The 20146-nt window shown below is 40.6% G+C and overlaps 1 protein-coding gene across 1 annotated transcript in view; it reads right to left on the reverse strand.

The window, feature by feature from the left end:
• Window positions 1–20146, reverse strand: part of LNPEP (leucyl and cystinyl aminopeptidase) — a 129608-nt gene that overhangs the window by 57805 nt on the left and 51657 nt on the right. The window contains exons 4-7 of the mRNA XM_075837093.1: window positions 19390–19521; window positions 18696–18816; window positions 7062–7216; window positions 4950–5063 (exon numbers count right to left, since the gene is read on the reverse strand). Of these exons, the coding sequence (XP_075693208.1) occupies window positions 4950–5063; window positions 7062–7216; window positions 18696–18816; window positions 19390–19521 (522 nt within the window). The remainder of the gene's footprint in view (window positions 1–4949; window positions 5064–7061; window positions 7217–18695; window positions 18817–19389; window positions 19522–20146) is intronic.

A 20146-nucleotide genomic window follows, 5' to 3' on the forward strand; every position in this document is an offset into this window, starting at 1 on the left:
AATGGCGCTTCTGAGCCCTGTCGTGTTTCCAAACAGCCGTTTATGGCCACATGTGGGGTATTGTTTTACTCGGGAGAAATTGCTTTACAAATGTTGTGGAACTTTATCTTCTTTAGTCCTCGTGGAAATGAGAAAAAATTAGCTAAACCTACATTTTCTTTGAAAAAAATTGAGATTTTCATTTTCACGGCCTACTTCCAATAATTTCTGCAAAAAACCTGTGGGGTCAAAATGCTCACTATACCCCTAGATAATTTCCTCAAGGGGTGTAGTTTCCAAAATAGTGCCACTTGTGGGGGGGGGGTTCCACTGTTTTGGCCCCGCAAGAGCCCTGCAAACTTGACATGGTGTCTAAAATATTTTCTTTTAAAAAAAAGAGGCCCCAAAATCCACTCGGTGCTTCTTTGTTTCTGAGGCCTGTGCTTCAGTCCATAAGCACATTAGGGTCACATGTGGGATATTTCCTAAAACGGCAGAATCTGGGCAATAAATATTGAGTTGCTTTTATCTGGTAAAACTTTCTGTGTTACAAAAAAAATTGATTCAAAATGAATTTCTGCAAAAAAAACCAAAACATGAAATTTGTAAATTTCACATCTACTTTGCTTTAATTCCTGTGAAACGTCTAAAGGGTTGATAAACTTTCTAAATGCCATTTTGAATACTTTGAGGGGTGCAGTTTTTAAAATGGGGTAACTTGTGGGGGTTTGTATTGTGTAGGCCCCTCTAAAACCACTTCACAACTGAACTGGCCCCTGTAAAAATAGCCTTTTGAAATTTTCTTGAAAATGTGAGTAATTGCTGCTAAAGTTCTAAGCCTTGTAACGTCCTAGAAAAATAAAAGGCTATTCAAAAAACTATGCCAATCTAAAGTAGACATATGGGGGATGTTAATTAGCAACAATTTTGTGTGGTATAACTGCCTGTCTTACAAGCAGATACATTAAAATTGCGAAAAATGCAAATTTTTGCAATTTTACGCTAAATTTTAGTGTTTTTCACAATTAAATACTGAACATATCGAGCTAGTTTTGCCAGTAACATAAAGTCCAATGTGTCATGAGAAAACAATCTCAGAATCACTTGGTTAGGTAAAAGCATTCCGAAGTTATTACCACATAAAGTGAAACATGTCAGATTTGAAAAATGAGGCTCTGTCAGGAAGGTCAAAAGTGGCCAAAGCGGGAAGGGGTTAAACAGGGTCTGTCACCAGATTATAAGTGCCCTATCTCCTACATAATCTGATCGGGTCTGTAATGTAGATAACAACAGTGTTTTTTTATTTTGAAAAACGATAATTTTTGAGCAAGTTATGAACAATTTTAGATTTATGTTAAATAGTTTAATGCCCAACTGGGCGTTTTTTAACTTTTGACCAAGTGGGCGTTGTAAAGAGAAGTGTATGACGCTGACCAAATCAGCGTCATACACTTCTCTCTATTCATGTCCACCTGTACTCACAGCACAGCGTGATCTCGCGAGATCACGCTGTGCTGTAACTTAATCCCACAGTAACTTTACCGAAGTGTCTTGAGAGTGAATAGACCTTGCCTCCAGCCAGGATGCGATGTCTATTCACACTCCCAACACTTCGGTAAAGTTTCTGTGGGACTTACTCACACAGCACAGCGTGATCTCGTGAGAACTTGCTCAAAAATGATAGTTTTTCAAAATAAAAACCACTGTTATCTACATTACAGCGTCTATCAGATTATGTAGGAGATAGGGCACTTATAAATCGGGTGACCGAGCATCTTTAAATTAAAATTAGTTACATGATCTTCAAAGAGAAAAAAAAAATCCTGTAAGAATGATGTTCACACTGCGGTGATCTCGGACCAACACTGAATGAAAGAGCTCTATAGAGCGGTCAATCTGCTCTAGCATTGCCCAAACATTTCGGTTGTTGAATATATAACAACATTCTAAGCAAGGGGCCATCCAAATCCATCTTCATTGTTTACTTCCAGAGGATGGAAATCTGCCCTGGTCAAATCACGTGATGACACATTTACAAGACAGATCTCTGATAACTGTAACGTAACTAAGCCGACTTCTGCGATACAATTCCCAATGTAAATCAAGTTGAACAATATACTTCAAGTGTCATGTCTTCTTTTTGTCAGACAAAAATTCTAACAGGCGCCTATGAACATATCAGACACTGGAAACATGATTTGGATAACACATATGGTGTATGAGACGTAACAATGTTACCTAGCAGCGTGTGAAACATTGTACAGCGAAAGTCACCATCTAGCGTAGCCCTTACAGAAATAGGACGTGCAAATTGGCACAGATTTTTACTTATACGTTACAGAAAAAACAAAAAAGACTGCGTCTGAACGCACGCATTCTATAACCACGACTAATGTGTAGGGTTACATTAGTGCTTATAGGTAATCCTAGACACATTTGATCTAGAGGCAATATTTACAGATCCTGCTGACTGTCTGCGAGATGATGGCAAAAAGCTTTTATCTTATTCCTTCCCTCTATAAAGACACAGGGTGGAATAAATATCAAGGTCATGTAAAAGACATCCAATGAATCATATAGCATAATACTGAATTATTGATCATGCAGTCGTCTTCTGAAGAAGCGAGCCCAGTGGTTTACACTTCTATTTCCACTAATTAATAGCAAGCAGGATCTACATTTCTCCACATTCAACACATGTATCTCTCAGACACGAAATTAAAAGAGTTTCTGTAAGCTTTCTTTAAATAAAGCACAACATAATGAAATGCATTAAAATACGTATACATTTCTAAAAACTAGAATAATTGATAGTGCTGCTGGATCTTTGTGTTTGTTTGCTATTGCAGTCACAGCAGATTTTCACCTGTCCATTTATGTCACTTTGTTAGGAGGTGATGACTAACTTTGTTTTAGGCGTCAGGCAGAAGGAGCAATCTCACAAAATATGCTCATAGCGCCATCTTGTGGTCTTTTGGATAACATATTAAAAAAGGGGAAATCCAGTCAAAATGATTTGATATTTCATAGACACATGAGAAGGTTACATTGGTGAAGTCTGAAAATCAATGGTGGGCCATGATCACAGAACAAAGGGCTTTACAGCTGTTAAAGTACTCTTGGCACTGCCCTCTGTGATCACTAATGACCGCGTCATCTAAGTGGGTAAACGGCCAATATTGGAGTTATCACGATCCCGGCTGTTCCAGGGAAGTGTCGGCTGTGTGTTACAGCCACTGAGTATGCATACTCTCCCTTCCGGACTATGAAGTACAGCTACGTCAAATGTCAGGAAGGGCTTAAAGCGTACCTCCGGTTATAAAGAACTTAGAAATATAAATACTACAAGAGAATGGAAGAAACTTTGTAAAATATCCTTGTGGAAAAGGGGCATACTATGCCAGTGCCACGTTTAAAAGTCACTAAGCTCTTCAGAACGACACATACTACTAGCAATGTTTGTCTATGAGGATTGCATGGCTGTGTGCTGGATTTTACATGTTTGCAATGCGTGTGGCTGAAACACCTGAACTAAAGAATTAGGAGGGGTGCCCACATACTTTCTGGCCATATAGCGTATATCTGAGAAAAATAGACCTCTTTCTTGACAGTCTTGATGCAAATTGCAGGTAAGAAACATCTAGAATCAGTTAAAATAAATATGGAAGGCAAAGGGCTGTGAAAGAGTATTCACTCCTCTACAAGATATCGCCTTTTATTATGTATTGTAACACTGGGAATGGGGCTGAGCTGCAATACCAGATGCAACCCATGGACAAGCATGGCGCTGTTTCTAGAAAACAAAAAACAGACCTTATTTTCTAATCCTGGACAACCCCTTGATGGTCCCGCAGTAAAAGGACTACTTTCGCTCTTCACGTATCTGACGTGGAAAAAGTAGTCACCATTAATGTAATGAATAGAATTTAAAAAGGATCAGTCAAATCTCCTGACATGTCAGTTTTACCAAATACCTATAAAATAACAATGCTAAAGTATATTTTCTTAGAGGAATGGCAAAACGCAGAGCACTGTTCATCTTCCTGGATTTGTATGAATAAAATGACAATTGTACATTAGCATCCACCTTGTAAGTAGGGTGTATTCCTGCACAGTCAGATTGAACCGGATACCCATCTGAAGATTCTAAGTCTGTAGGGCACTTCTATTTGACAAAGGGAACTGTACCACCCAGTTGTCAATATATTCATACATTTCCATGAGGAATAACAGAGGAACGTGACAATGTGGAGATCTGAAAAAAGGTGCTCCAGAATTGTTATTGCATTGGGACCTTAAAGGGGCTCTGTCACCAGTTTAGAAGTGCCTCATCTCCTACCTAATCTGATCGGCGCTGTAATGTAGATAACACTGGTTTATATATATTTTTTTTAAAACATCATTTTTGAGCAAGTTATAAACAATTTTAGATTTATGCTAATTAGTTCTTTAATGACCAACTGGTACTTTTTTTTATCAAGTGGGCGCTGTAGACAGAAGTTTATGACACTGACCAAATCAGTGTCATATACTTCTCTTCATTCAGCTTGTTTCACCGCACAGCGGGATGTCGCGAGATCACGCTGTGACGGGACTTCCTCCCACAGGTCCTGCACCGGAGTGATGGAAGAGTCAATAGACATCGCCTCCAGCCGCTGCAGATTCGGATAAACGCCCTGGCACGACAGGTCAGAAGAGTTGAGAGGTTCTATTTAAGGAATACATTGATCTAAAATCCATATCACCACTATGAACCCCTTTACCAGTTGTAAATGCAACCTAACAGTTCCTAAAATTTGAGATCAGTCTTTCACATCCATGTGGAGAAATTGAAGCCCAATCTTCTTCGTAGGACTGCTTCAATTCAGTTTCTCACTCTATAAAATCTCAGTAATGATAAAGTTTAGTGCCAGTGTATAAGGTATTCGGAGATTCTGTATTGAAATTGCATATGGAAGCAATATACTCACAGCATTTAGATCTTTAAACTTTGTCTGCAAAGCAAAGTACTCCATGTAAGTTGCAAAGCCTTCATTGAGCCATAGATCATTCCACCACTCCATTGTCACAAGGTTTCCAAACCACTGCAAGACAAGAACATCTATTAAACAAGGACATTGGCACGGAAAAGAAAATTCTTTAATGACTTTTACAAACGTAACCACTTGCGGACCGCCCATAGGCGATAAATGTCCGGGCGGTCCGCAAATAACTCTGCAGGTATGTTCCAGAACGCCCTGCAGGTTTATACTTTTTTCCGCTCCGTTGCGGCACTTAGCTCCCTGATACAACAGTCTCTAGATTGCTGACATCACGGAGCTTTGCCCAGAGACAAATCAGCGTGGTCTCTGGGCATGTGATCATTGTGACAACCTGTCACAATGATCACAATACTTTGCCCGTCTGTGGCGCTTCCCCATCCTCGTGGAACCCCCTAGCCCCACCTGCGGCATCTGTGTGTGTGTGTGTGTGTATATATATATATATATATATATATATATACATACATATATATATATATATATATACAGTCCAATAGTGGATGAACACAGCACTCCATAAGACTATATATTAGGCCATGTGCACGCTCACCGGAGGATGAATCTATCTCTGTCATATCTATCTATATGATATATAGTATAGTTTTAGGCTGGGGCTACAGGGCGACTTTGGCCGAGACACAAGTCTCACAGCCAAAGATCACTATGTTCCATACCTAACATGGGAAGTAATGACAGTGAATGTGGTCGCAGTAATTTTACTTGCGATCTAAGCTACAGGACAAATAGCCATGAGACATGTGTTGTGGCCAAAGTCACCATGTAAACCCAACCTAGAACTATACATCAATATATGAGACAGACAGAGAGATATGAGATAGAAATATACAACAGGAGAGTAGCTAGGGGGGCCAGGCAGGGCATATGCCCCAGGCGCAACTAGGATGTAAGAAAGGGGGGGCGTCGCTGGTACAGCTGCCGCTTAACACTACAGCTGATCGCTTCTGCAGATGTCTGGCATACAGGGCACCTATCAGCAGCGATTAGCTGTTTTGACACGGCTGCGGTCCCATCTTCTCAGGGCCCCCTGCTGTCACGGAGCCCACGCCGCCAAGGAAATTACATTTATGGGCCAGGCGACACAGGCTCCCTCATGCCCGGAGGCGTCGCTAACACAGGGTGGGCCCCGATGCTAGCGACTGTCACATTCGCTTGAAAACTATTGAATGTGATGCTACGCCATCACTAGGTTACAGGCCACGTTAGGCTTGCAGCCTATAAGACGCTGGGACGGAGTCCCAGTGCAGGCTGGCGTGATGACGTCACTGGCTCACGCCGGTCTACGCAAGGGCCCAGACTCGGCTTAGAGCAGGGAATGAGGCTAGGTAAGTATTGTTTTTTTATTTGGGGGGAGGGGGCTGTGTGGCACCATCTACATGGGGGTGTGTGGCACCATCTACATGGGGCTGTGTGGCACCATCTACATGGGGCTGTGTGGCACCATCTACATGGGGCTGTGTGGCACCATCTACATGGGGCTGTGTGGCACCATCTACATGGGGCTGTGTGGCACCATCTACATGGGGCTGTGTGGCACCATCTGCAAAAGGAGAGCTGTGTGGTACCTTCTACAAGGGGAGGCTGTGTGGCAACATCTACAAGATTCTGGTCCAACCCAGGAGTTAAATTGCACTGATTCGGTTTTTAACTTCTTGGTTGGACCTTATGAATTTATCTACATTGTATATAAGAATGGATCTGTCAAATCAAAGGAAGCATTGCGGGGAGAGAGCTGAGACACACCGCCCATCGGAACAATCTGCTCGATCCTGGCGATTTACATAAAAATTATATTTGGATTAAGGTATGATATCTTCAGAATCAAGCAGCGCTTTGTAAAAAATAGCTCAACAGCCCTGTCACTAACTTACATTGCCGGTAGATAGGACAGCATGAATGTAGTGACAGGTTACCATTAAACAGCACCCAGCTTGCAATTTACGGACTATTAACTCAGAAATAATAAAACTTCCATAAAATACTAGATTAACAAAAAATAAAAAAAATCTAAAATAAATGTACCTGATGGGCAAGTTCATGAGCTATGACTTCAGTGATCAACTGTTTATCCATAAGTGATGAGGAATTCTCTTTGTAAAGAAGTGTGGTCTCCCGGAAGGTAAGGAGACCCCAGTTTTCCATTGCTCCTGCTTGGATGTCTGGTATGGCCACAAGATCTACAGAACATAAATCAAAACATAAGCATATCACAGCTAAAATCTAGCTATGCAGAGCAAGGTTTGTAAGACATACACTATAGAAGCTGATGAACATTGCAGTGGATAGAATTTATTAAAAGGGGTTCTCTCTTCACAGCTCCTGAGACCCCTGGAAAAAATGTATGAGTCGCTTACATATAAATCTCCTCCAGACCATAGATCGGACAACAGTGTATCTCCGCTCTGCCCAGTCATGGACTGGTAACAGCATGGTGGCTTGCGGCCAATCATACCCATGCATTTGGCAGCATTGAAGTGCTTGCATTTCCAAACCATAAAACAGTATTAATAGTAGGTTCGACCGAAAGCAACAAAAAGGTTTTGTAACGTCAGAGGACACCAAAATCTGATAAAAATCTATCGATTTTCTCTGCTCATCAACTCAAGATCATCAACATTTCCACTTTATGAGCATTTAAAGTGTTTTCACCGGACAGCACAAAGTAGAAAAAAAAGCTAAACAATTACACTGAGGCCAAGTAAATAATCAAGAGATATGATAATATGGAACTCTATAATGTGCGAGAATTAAACCAGATGCAAACGAATTAATGAATTCCAGAAAATAAACATAAGTGTATGCCCTGGAGTGTTACAGCATCACAACAAGGGGTTAAAGAGGCTCTGTCACCAGATTTTGCAACCCCTATCTCCTATTGCAGCAGATCGGCGCTGCAATGTAGATTACAGTAACGTTTTTATTTTTAAAAAACGAGCATTTTTGGCCAAGTTATGGCCATTTTTGTATTTATGCAAATGAGGCTTGCAAAAGTCCAACTGGGCGTGTTGAAAAGTAAAAGTACAACTGGGCGTGTATTATGTGCGTACATCGGGGCGTGTTTACTACTTTTACTAGCTGGGCGTTCTGATGAGAAGTATCATCCACTTCTCTTCAGAAGGCCCAGCTTCTGGCAGATCAGGCTACACGTCACTGTGTACTTTTGCAAGCCTCATTTGCATAAATACAAAAATGGTCATAACTTGGCCAAAAATGCTCGTTTTTTAAAAATAAAAACGTTACTGTAATCTACATTGCAGCGCCGATCTGCTGCAATAGCAGATAGGGCTTGCAAAATCTGGTGACAGAGCCTCTTTAAAAAGAGGACTTCTGGGACTATTCATTGACCGTGCATTCAGAACTGTGCAGATTGAAGATCATTTATCAACTGTTATACAATATATATCTGTGTGTTACATTTTTATTTTGCCTAAGTGGACTACGCAGAAAGAAGACTTTGGAACAGATCTACACAAGATCTCCACGGCCCTTTTGTTGTACTGATCGGTGGGGTCTTGGGTGATGGACTCCCATCCCATTAATCACAATTTGATGACCTAAAATACAGGTAGGCCAGCAATGTATATATCTGTAACACCCTTTTTTAACCCCTTCCCTCTTTGGCCACTTTTGACCTTCCTGACAGAGCCTCATTTTTCAAATCTGACATGTTTCAATTTATGTGGTAATAACTCCGGAATGCTTTTACCTATCCAAGCGATTCTGAGATTGTTTTCTCGTGACACATTGGACTTTATGTTACTGGCAAAATTTGCCCGATACATTCAGTATTTATTGTGAAAAACACCAAAATTTAGCGAAAAATTGCAAAAATTAACATTTTTCTCAATTTAAATGCATCTGCTTGTAAGACAGGCAGTTATACCACACAAAAATGTTGCTAACTAACATCCCCCATATGTCTACTTTAGATTGGCATCGTTTTTTGATCATCATTTTATTTTTCTAGGACGTTACAAGGCTTAGAACTTTAGCAGCAATTTCTCACATTTTCAAGAAAATTTCAAAATGCTATTTTTACAGGGGCCAGTTCAGTTGTGAAGTGGCTTTGAGGTCCTTAGATATTAGAAACCGCCAATAAGTCACCCCATTTTAAAAACTGCACCCCTCAAAGTATTCAAAACAGCATTTAGAAAGTTTCTTAACCCTTTAGACATTGCGCAGGAATTAAGGCAAAGTAGAGGTGAAATTTACAAAGTTCATTATTTTTTTCCAGAAATTCATTTTGAATCCATTTTTTTTTGTACCACAGAAGGTTTTACCCAAGAAATGCAACTCAATATTTATTGCCCAGGTTCTGCAGTTTTAGGAAATATCCCACATGTGGCCGTAGCGTGCTACTGGACTGAAGCACCGGCCTCAGAAGCAAAGGAGCACCTAGTGGATTTTGGGCCTCCTTTTTATTAGAATATATTTTAGGCACCATGTCAGCTTTGAACAGGTCTAGTGGAACTAAAACAGTGGAAACCCCCCAAAAGTGACCCCATTTGGGAAACTACACCCCTCGAAGAATTTATCTAGGGGTGTAGCAAGCATTTTGACCGGCCAGTTTTTTTGCAAAAATTTTTGGAACTAGGCCATGAAAATGAAAATCTACATTTTTTCAAATAAAATGTAGGTTTAGCTAATTTTTTTTCATTTCCAAAAGAACTAAAGTAGAAAAAGCACCACAGCATTTGTAGAGCAATTTCTCCCGAGTAAAACAGTACCCCACATGTGGTAATAAACAGTTGTTTGGACACACGGCGAGGCTTAGAATGGAAAGTGCGCCATTTGGCTCTTGGAGCTCAAATTTAGCAGAAATGGTTTGCGGAGGCCATGTCACATTTGCAAAGCCCCTGAGGTGACAAAACAGTGGAAACCCCCAACAAGTGACCCCATTTTGGAAACTATACCCCTCGAGGAATTTATCTAGGGGTGTAGCAAGCATTTTGACCGGCCAGTTTTTTTGCAAAAATTTTTGGAACTAGGTCATGAAAATGATAATCTACATTTTTTCAAATAAAATGTAGGTTTAGCTAATTTTTTTTCATTTCCAAGAGAACTAAAGTAGAAAAAGCACCACAACATTTGTAGAGCAATTTCTCCCGAGTAAAACAATACCCCACATGTGGTAATAAACAGTTGTTTGGACACACGGCAGGGCTTAGAAGGGAAAGAGCGCCATTTGGCTCTTGGAGCTCAAATTTAGCAGGAATGGTTTGCGGAGGCCATGTCGCATTTGCAAAGCCCCAGAGGTGACAAAACAGTGGAAACCCCCAACAAGTGACCCCATTTTGGAAACTATACCCTTTGAGGAAATTATCTAGGGTATAGTGAGCATTTTGACCCCACAGGTTTTTTGCAGAAATTTTTGCAAGTAGGCTGTGAAAATGAAAATCTACATTTTTTCAAATAAAATGTAGGTTTAGCTAATTTTTTTTCATTTCCACAAGGACTAAAGGAGAAAAAGCACCATAAAATTTGTAAAGAAATTTCTCCCGAGTAAAACAATACCCCACATGTGGTAATAAACGGCTGTTTGGACACACGGCGAGGCTGAGAAGGGAAAGTGCGCCATTTGGCTTTTGGAACTCAAATTTAGCAGGAATGGTTTGCGGAGGCCATGTCACATTTGCAAAGCTCCTGAGGGGACAAAACAGTGGAAACCCCCAACAAGTGACCCCATTTTGGAAACTACACCCCATGAGGGAATTATCTAGGGGTAGAGTGAGCAGTTTTACCCCACAGGTTTTTTACAGAACTTATTGTAACTAGGCCGTAAAAATGAAAATCTACATTTTTTCAAAGAAAATGTAGGTTTAGGTATTTTTTTTTCATTTCCACAAGGACTGAAGGAGAAAAAGCACCACAACATTTGTAAAGCAACTTCTCCCGAGTAAAATAATACCCCACATGTGGTCACAAACATCTGTTTGGACACACGGTAGGGCTCAGAATGGAAGGAGCACCATTTGGATTTTGGAATGGTTTCTAGGTGTCATGTCATATTTGCTGAGCCCCTGTAGTACTAGTACAGTGGAAACACCCCAAAAGTGACACCATTTGGGAAACTGCACCCCCTGAGGAATCATCTAGGGGTATAGTGAAAATTTTGATGCCAAAGGTTTTTTGCTGAATTAATTAGAATTAAGCCATGAAAATGAAAAATATTTTTTTTTTCCAACAAGATGTAGTTTTAGATACACATTTTTCATTTTTACAAGGAATAGAGAAGAAAAAGCACCCCAACATTTGTAAAGTAATTTCTCCCGAGTACGGTAACACCCCATATGTGGTTATAAATCGACTGTTTACATATATGGGAGGATTCAGAAGAAAAGGAGCGGTATTTATCTTTTGGAGCGTAGATTTTGCTGGAATGGGTTGCGGATGCCATGTTGCATTTGCAAAACCCCTGATGTACCAAACAAAGGTGACCCCGTTTTAGAAACTACACCCCTAAAGGCATTCATCAAGGGATGTAGTGACAATTTAGACTCCACAGGTGTTTTTCAGAAATGAATACGCAGTGGATGGTGCAAAGTGAAAATTGCAATTTCTCCACTGATCTGCCCATTCACCGCACAAGATGTTGTGCCCCTAGAGAATCTTACCCCATAAATTGTTAAGCGGGTTCTCCCGGGCATGGTAATGCCTTACTTGTGGCCATAAATTGCTGTTTGGGCACACTGTAGGGCTAAGAAGGGAAAGACCGCCATTTTGAGCATGGATTTTGCTTGGTAATAGTTCTGTTTGGGGTTTTGCTGGTATTTCAGTTTATAATGTGGTGGTATATGTAATCTGTGCGGAGTATATCAGGGGTATATGTAATCTGTGCGGAGTATATCAGGGTATATGTAATCTGTGCGGAGAACATCAGGGCATAATAGGAGGGTATAATCATGGGGTAAATAATACAATTATCCATAGATGTGTGTTACGCTGTGAAGCGATCCGTTATGCGCAGGCCGGCGTCACACTGATAAACGGTTTTCTTTCTTATCCCTCCTTTGTAACGCTCTGCACCTTTTGGGGACTTTTTCTCCTTCGTAGTTTGGGAAATATTGCTGGGAAAGTTTTGCGCTGGTATAATACGGGCGCCCTCGCTTCCAGCGGATGTGCGATGTCCCTTCCCTTTCCTAGTTCCTAAATACTAGGGCCCTGAAACTGAAGGAATGTTCCCCTCAGGCCTGCGCATTGAGATGTTTTTTCATCACCGCATTACTAGTGCCGTAACTTTTTTATTTTTCAGTTGATTGAGCGGTGTGTGGGCTTGTTTTTTGCGAGACGGGCTGTAGATTTTATTGGTACCATTTTAGAACACATACGACTTTTTGATCACTTTTTATTTCATTTTTTGGTAAAGGAAATTACCAAAAACAAGCAATTCTGGAATAGTTTTTTATTGTTTTTTTTTCTCTGCATCCACAGTGCGCCCTAGATTACATGTTAGCTTTATTCTGCGGGTCGATACGATTACGGCGATACCAAATTTATATAGTTTTTTTTATGTATTGCGGCTTTTGCACAATAAAATCACTTTTTTTATAAAATCATTTGTTTTCTGTGTCGCCATATTCTAAGACCCATAACTTTATTATTTTTGCGTGCACAAAGCGGTGTCAGGGATTATTTTTTGCGGCACGGATTGGCGTTTTTTATTAGTACTATTTTGGAGTAAATGTGACTTTTTGATCACTTTTTATAGCATTTTTTGGAAGGAGATGTGACCTAAAAACAAAGATTCTGGCGCTGTTTTTCATGTTTTTTTTTTACCGCGTTCACCGTGCGGGATAAATTACATAATAGTTTTGTAGTTTGGGTCGTTACGGACGCGGCGATACCAATTATGTATAGTTTTTTTTATTTTTACGGTTTTTCCCATAATAAAAGACTTACTATGGGAAAAAAGTCAGTTTAGCTTTATTTTTATTTGAAATGTGTGTGTTTTTATTGTTTTACCACATTTTTATTTACTTTTTTTTACTTTTTTTACTTGTCCCACTAGGGGACATGAGGGCCTGATGCCCCGATCGCTACTCTAATACACTGCACTACATACGTAGTGCAGTGTATTAGCGCTGTCAGTTATTCACGGACAGCAAGCCTATGAGGACTCGCCGCAGGCGGGTCCTCATCGGCTCCCGTACAAGGCAGACTCGGACGCCATTTTCTGGCGTCCGATTGCCACAGCAACCCAGCGATTGCATCACTGGGTTGCCGATCGGGTGAAAACCTATCAGATGCTGCGCTCTATTGAGCGCAGCATCTGAGGGGTTAATCTGCCGGATCGGAGAGTAGCTCCGGTCCTGGCAGTTACAGGAGGGTGCCAGCTGTATAATACAGCTGTCACCCCGCGGTGATGGTGCCGGCTCTGCTTCTGAGCCCGCACCATCACTGCGCCGTATATATACGGCGCTTTGCGGGAACCACCTCCCGACAGCGCCGTATATATACGGCGTATGTCGGGAAGGGGTTAAGAACTAGTAAAAGACCACACATTATAGGGACGTATTGGGGCAGTTCCCAAATGTTTCACCGAATAGCAACAATATCACATCAAAGGGGTGAAAACTTCAATAGATAATGCCTATAATAGACCAAAAATCCACAATAAAAACACATACACAAGTATTTCCATATAAGTGGGGGAAACAACCACATCAAAGATGTGATAACATGGTCAGTGTTTAACCCCTTAAAAGCTAGTTCAGTTTTTGACGCGGAAACAGGTCCAAAAAACACATGAAATCGCCTCCTATTGATTTCAATGGGAGACGTAGGCATTTCTATCTCGTAGAAAAAAAAAAGCGTCATGCTCTTTCTACCAGCGTTTCCGTTTGTTTTCCCATTGACATCAATGGAAGGCAGAGAAAGCGTTTTTCGCTCGTGGCGCCCAATGGCTGCGGCCGAAAAACTACGCAAAAATGTGGTAAGAAACTGCAGGCAGGTCAAAATCTGCTTAAAAAAATTCTGAAGGAATTTGGAGACAGATTTTTTCTGCCTTCAAAAATGTGAACATACCCTAATAACGAAGGTATTTTAAACCTTAATGACCAAGCAATTTTTTACGTTTTCCCATGGTCGCATTCAAAGAGCTATAAATTTTTATTTTTCCATCAACAAAGCTGTATAAGGGCTTGTTTTATGCGGCACAAGTTGTATTTTTTACTAGCACCATTTTGGGGTACTTATAATTTATTAATTACATTTTATTAACTTTTTTGGTGGGATAATAGGAAAAAAACAACTGAAATCTTGCCACTCTTCTTTGTGTCTTAAATTTACACAGTTTGCCATGTCTTATAAATAATATAATAACTTTATTCAGCAGGTCGTTACTATTGCGGCGATATCAAATCAATCTAGTTTTTTTTTGTCTTACTACTTTTACACAGTAAAAACACGATTTCAAAAGGATTTGTTTTTGTGTGGCCATATTCTCAGAGCCATAACCTTTCTATTCTAACGCCGATGCAGCTGTGCAAGAGCTTTTTTTTGCAGAATGACTTGCCGTTTTTATTGTTACCATTTTGGCGAATGTGCGACTTTTTGATCACTTTTTATAAAAAATTTTTGAAGGCAGGATTAACAGAAAACTGCAATTGTGGCATTGTTTTTTATTTTATTTTTTACGGCGTTCACCGTGTGGGTCAAATAATTCAATCGTTTTATAGTTGGGGTCGGTACGGACGCGGTGATACCAAATATGCGTAACTTTTTTTTCATAATAAAGTATTTTGCAAGGGAATAAGTGGGTTTTTATTTTATTTACTTGGGGCTTTTATTTATTTATTACAAACTTTACTAAAACCTTTTTTTAGTCCCCCTAAAGGACTTTACTATGTGATCTTTTGACTGGTTTTTCTATATTGCAGTGTTTTATTGCCGGTCAATATAAAACTGACAGGCATCTGTTAGGTCATGCTTCTGGCATGGCCTAACAGGCATTTACTAAAGGCAGACCTGGGGGTCTTTGTTAGAAACCATCGGGACCCCGCGATCGTATCGCGGGTGCCGGTGGGGTGACAGAGAAAGCCCCCTCCGCCTAAAACCACTCAGATGCGGCAGTTACTATTTATCGCCGCATCTGATGGGTTAAATATGATCGGAGACCACTGCTAGTGGTCTCCGATCGATGTCTTGAGGTCCGAGGCGGTTAGCAACAGCCTGGGTTTCAGGAGCACCCCGCCCGATGCAGGAAAACTTCTTCTGAAGTGCCGACGTGAAAAGGTGGCACTTCAGAAGAACTACTCAAAATGGCTGACGTAAAATGACTATGCTGGTCCTTAAGGGGTTAAACAATGTTGAAGCAAAAAAATGGAACAGTCTTACTAAATCATGCAGATCGCTCATTACTCTAAGCTGCCTGACAATGCAGGGCAACCACCCCTACATGGGCGACCCCAAAAATATTTCCCCTACAGCTTTGTCCCAACGCGTTTCTTCCAGACCTTACAACTGGATTAATCAGGGGAGCAAAGGGACGAAATAGGCAGTTGTCGCTCCGAAACTGCCTCGGACAAAGCACTGTGCTAAAGTTTTATGCATTAGTGGAAAAATGCTGTAAATTAAGAATGCTTTCAAAAACAGAAGAAGTGTTAATATTTTTTTTTTTATCAATTAACAAAATGCAAAATGAATGAATAGAAGTCAAGTCAATATTTGGTGTGACCACCCTTTGCCTTCAAAACACCATCAATTCTTCTACGTACACTTGCGCAAGTGGTAATGATCATCATTTTCATATGTAGGTTGAAACAGTCATTAACTGTAACAGAAACAGCTGTGTAGGAGGCTTAAAACTGGACGATGAACAGCCAAAATCTGCTACAAAGGTTGTGGAAGACAGTTTCAGGTCAAAGGTCCACCATGTAAAATTGAGCACAGCAACAAGTCACTAGGTAGCTATACTGCATCAGGAAGGTCTTTCCCAGGCAAAGATTTCAAAACAGATGGAGGTTTCAAGATATGCTGTTCAAGCTCTTTTGAAGCCTAAAGAAACGGGCAACGTTGAGGACCGTAGACAAAGTAGTCAGCCAAGGAAACTTCATCATGCTTACTTCCTTTTGAAATCGGAAGATGTCCAACAGTGCCATCAGCTCAGAACTGGCAGAAACCAGTGGGACCCAGGTACACCCATCTACTGTTCGGAGAAGTCTGGCCAGAAGTGGTCTTCATGGAAGAATTGCGGCCAAAAAGCCATACGTTCGACATGGAAACCAGGCCAAGCGACTCAACTATGCACGAAAACATAGGAACTGGGCAGCAGAAAAATGGCAGCAGGTGCTCTGGATTGAGGATTTTAAATATTTACCTGAAACAGAAGGCAGTTTGTTCGCAGAAAGGCTGGAGAGCAGTACAATAGTGAATGTCTGCAGACAACAGTGAAGCATGGTAGAGGTTCCTTGCAAGTTTGGGGCTACATTTCAGCAAATTGAGTTGGGGATGTGGTCAGGATTAATGGTATCCTCAATGCTGTGAAATACAGTCATATATTTATCCATCATGCAATACCATCAGGGAGGCGTCTGATTGGCTCCAAATTTATTCTGTAGCAGCACAACGACCCCAAACATACAGCCAATGTCATTAAGAACTATCTGAAGCGTAAAGAAGAACAAGAAGCCCTGGAAGTGAAGATATGGCCGCTACAGAGCCCTGATCTCAACATCGAGTCTTTCTGGGATTACATGAAGAAACAGAAGGATTTGAAGAAGCCTACATCCACAGAAGATCTGTGGTTAGTTCTCCAAGATGTTTGGAACAACCTCCTTTTTGAGTTACTTCAAAAACTGTGTACAAGTGTACCTAGAAGAATTGATGCGGTTTTGAAGGCAAAGGGTGGTAACACCAAATATTGATTTTATATTTCTCTTCTGTTCATTCACTTTGCATTTTGTTAATTGATAAAAAAAAACTAACACTTCTGTTTTTAAAAAGCATTCTTACTTTGCAGCATTTTTCCACAACTGCCTAAAACTTTTGCACAGTACTGTACGTACGGCACCATCGGTACTATGGCCTTGTACATAGTCTACTATATGTGCAGAGCCGCCCCTCTTACAACACCAACAATTCACCTCATCTCACGGTGTCACAGTCCTAGGGGCGGACCCATCTACAGAGTTGCTGGGCAACGGAAGGCACCTATTGCCACAGCCGTCCGTGAAGGTGGTATACTAGACCACACCATCATCTATTTTGGGTTTCGCTGGAGAAAGATGTCCAGTTTATGAGTGTTGGGTAATTTACTATCTACATAGTGGGGGGGAAAGGAGATTATACCAAGTTATAAACAGATCACTGTGCTAGCATACAGACGTTAAAGAATGTTTTCGTCATCATTTAGAGACACAAACTATCACTATCTGATTTTTATTAGTAAATATATATTACATTCCCCTTAAGATCCACTCCAGTGTTAGGAGATTTTATAATGTGCTAAGGAAACATGAGTTTGCGGAGAAGATTTTGGAATCTAAGTTCGTCTGTTTTAGACGATAAAAGCTTAGGTGCCATCGGATTTACATTCCTTGAAGTGCATGTTAGCTGAAATAATTAAGCGCTCACAGCGTAGAAGGTACTGAAGCAGTCAGCTATGGTACCTACTAAAGGATGCCAACCGTCCTGGACTGCATGGAAAAATAAAGGGACTTTTTTCCAGTGTCCGTGATTTCTATGAATCTGTAGGAGCTTGTGCAGGTTATGATGATTGTAATTCTCATCATTTTACAGGTCACAGTAAATGCAGTTTATTAGTATCGGAGATATGGACATCTCACAATTTGTCCATAAAATTGTTAGCAGTCCATGATTTTTGCATAAGTTTCCCCCCCCAAAAAATTAAATAATAATTAGGCTGTTAACCCGGATAAGATCCCCTGCCTAATGTCAAGAGGTGACAGGTGCTGTAAATTGTTTCAATATTAGGCTGGAAATCTACAGGGCATTTTGATCGCGTTTTACTGCATTTGTTTTGCCATGGTTTTGCGATGCGGTTTTTGGCCGTGCCGTTATTCCAGGTGAAGCATGTTAAAACTACATAAAACTATAAAACAAAAAGATACAACCTGTTCTGAAACTATACAGGTTATTTCCTCATGGTAATATGTCCACAGATTGCTGCTCTGCTCCGTACCCTTATAGGAAAATAGTAATTACGGCCTTATTCACACGAACGTGTGCATTTTGCGCGCGCAAAAAACGCTGCGTTTTGCGTGCGTAGCAGTTGCGTTTGGCATCAGTATTTGGTGCGTGCCTGCGTGATTTTCGCGCATATGGCATCGTTATGACACACTGTTTGTATGTTTACAAACATAAAAGCAGGAGGTGCTTTTATGTTTTCATTCATTTATTTTACTACTGTAGCGCGAATCACACGCGGCACACGGAAGCTGCTTCTGTGTGCCGTGCACGATTTTCACGCACCCATTGACTTCAATGGGTGCGTGATGCGTGAAAAACGGCCAAGTATAGGGCATGTCGTGAGTTTTACGCAGCGGACATACGCTGCGTGAAAATCACGGACTGTCTGAACGGCCCCATTGACTAACATAGGTCCGTGCGACGTGCGTGATTTTCACGCGTGTATCACGGACGTAAAACACGTTCGTGTGAATAAGGCCTAAAGGTATTCTTATTATTGGTACAAACCTAATTTTGCCACTGGATATTCAATTCTGAAGTACTCAGAGAAAAATTCAAGCAATGTCATTGAAGCATTCAGTGCGTACTGGGCTTGGTCAATTTTCTGTGGTATAGCATAGACCGATACCTGTAATAAAAGAAACATGTTCATTGTACAACAAAATGTAGCGGAGAGGAACAATTATACACATTTATGGCATATCAAATTTGCTATAAAAGTGTGAGTGTTTTTGGAGTGGGGGGGGGGGTCTGGCTTAAGGCACCCCCCACTGATCACAAGAATGGAGGTACCTGGTTCCCATTCACTGCTGTAAGGTACTGAAATGGAAATGTGAAATAAAACCGCATTGTGTTGGATGGTACTGATGGGCATATTTTCTAACGTGTAAACTATTTACAGACACAGGACAAAACACGTACACGACCTGACAAATAAATGTCCACAGTAGAATAAAACACAAGAGGATCTATAGATAGAAGAACAGATGGATGGACAGATAAACATATAGTAAATCCCAGTTCAGGTTGATAAATTATTATTCATTAGGGAGTCTTTATGCGAATGACATGAACAAATATTTTTTGCGCTCTTCTTCCATAGAGCACTTCCTTAGGCAACAAAAGAGCAAGATATTTGTATAAATGTATACAGGAATTGAGAGGATTGAAAATGTGGTAGAGTAAATTGCTTAAAACTTACCAAAGTCCCATTCATGTCTGCAGTTACATTCTTCATCTCAGACACTATAATAGCAACCAAATAGGTGCTCATTTTTACACTGGTAGCAAATTCATCAAGGAGAAGACCATCCGGGAGTACGGTTGTGTTGGTCTATAAATAAAGAGCTTTCGTTTAATACAAAGCTGAGAAAAGCAAATATACATGACTGATGGCCGTAATGTGCTATGGCGGGCTAGTAACACTTAAATCTAGCAGCCTATACTATTCAGAGAGATACCCTACATCAAAGTGAAGCTTTGGGACAACTTTTGTGTTCACCATGAAAAAACAAAGGCATTTTGTAATATACTTCTACCGTATTAGGCTGTGTTCACATATTGTTTTTGCACTACATTCAACGTATGCGCCGGAATAGCTGGAACGTATCCATAGTACCTCATTTACCTAACAAATGCCAACAAAAAAAAGTCCCTTTTGGCATCGGCTTTATTTTTCTTACCATATAGGAAAGCGTAATCTGCTGTGTATTACTATACAGAGGCGTACAGTGAAACAAAATTATACTACGCAATATGTATTTTTACAATGGGAACCATTATCTGATGCCACGGTACGCATATACAGTGGCATATGTCGGAGCCTTCTGTTGGAGGTATACGTCAGGAAATAATTCCGAAGTATACCACCGACGAAAGGCTAAATAGATACGACAACAGAGCCTTACTATTTCTGCTTTCGGACGGCTCTATCTGGCAGCACATGCGAAGCTCCTGCA

The sequence above is a fragment of the Rhinoderma darwinii genome, chromosome 1, assembly GCF_050947455.1.
Source record: "Rhinoderma darwinii isolate aRhiDar2 chromosome 1, aRhiDar2.hap1, whole genome shotgun sequence".
Lineage (NCBI taxonomy): Eukaryota > Metazoa > Chordata > Amphibia > Anura > Rhinodermatidae > Rhinoderma > Rhinoderma darwinii.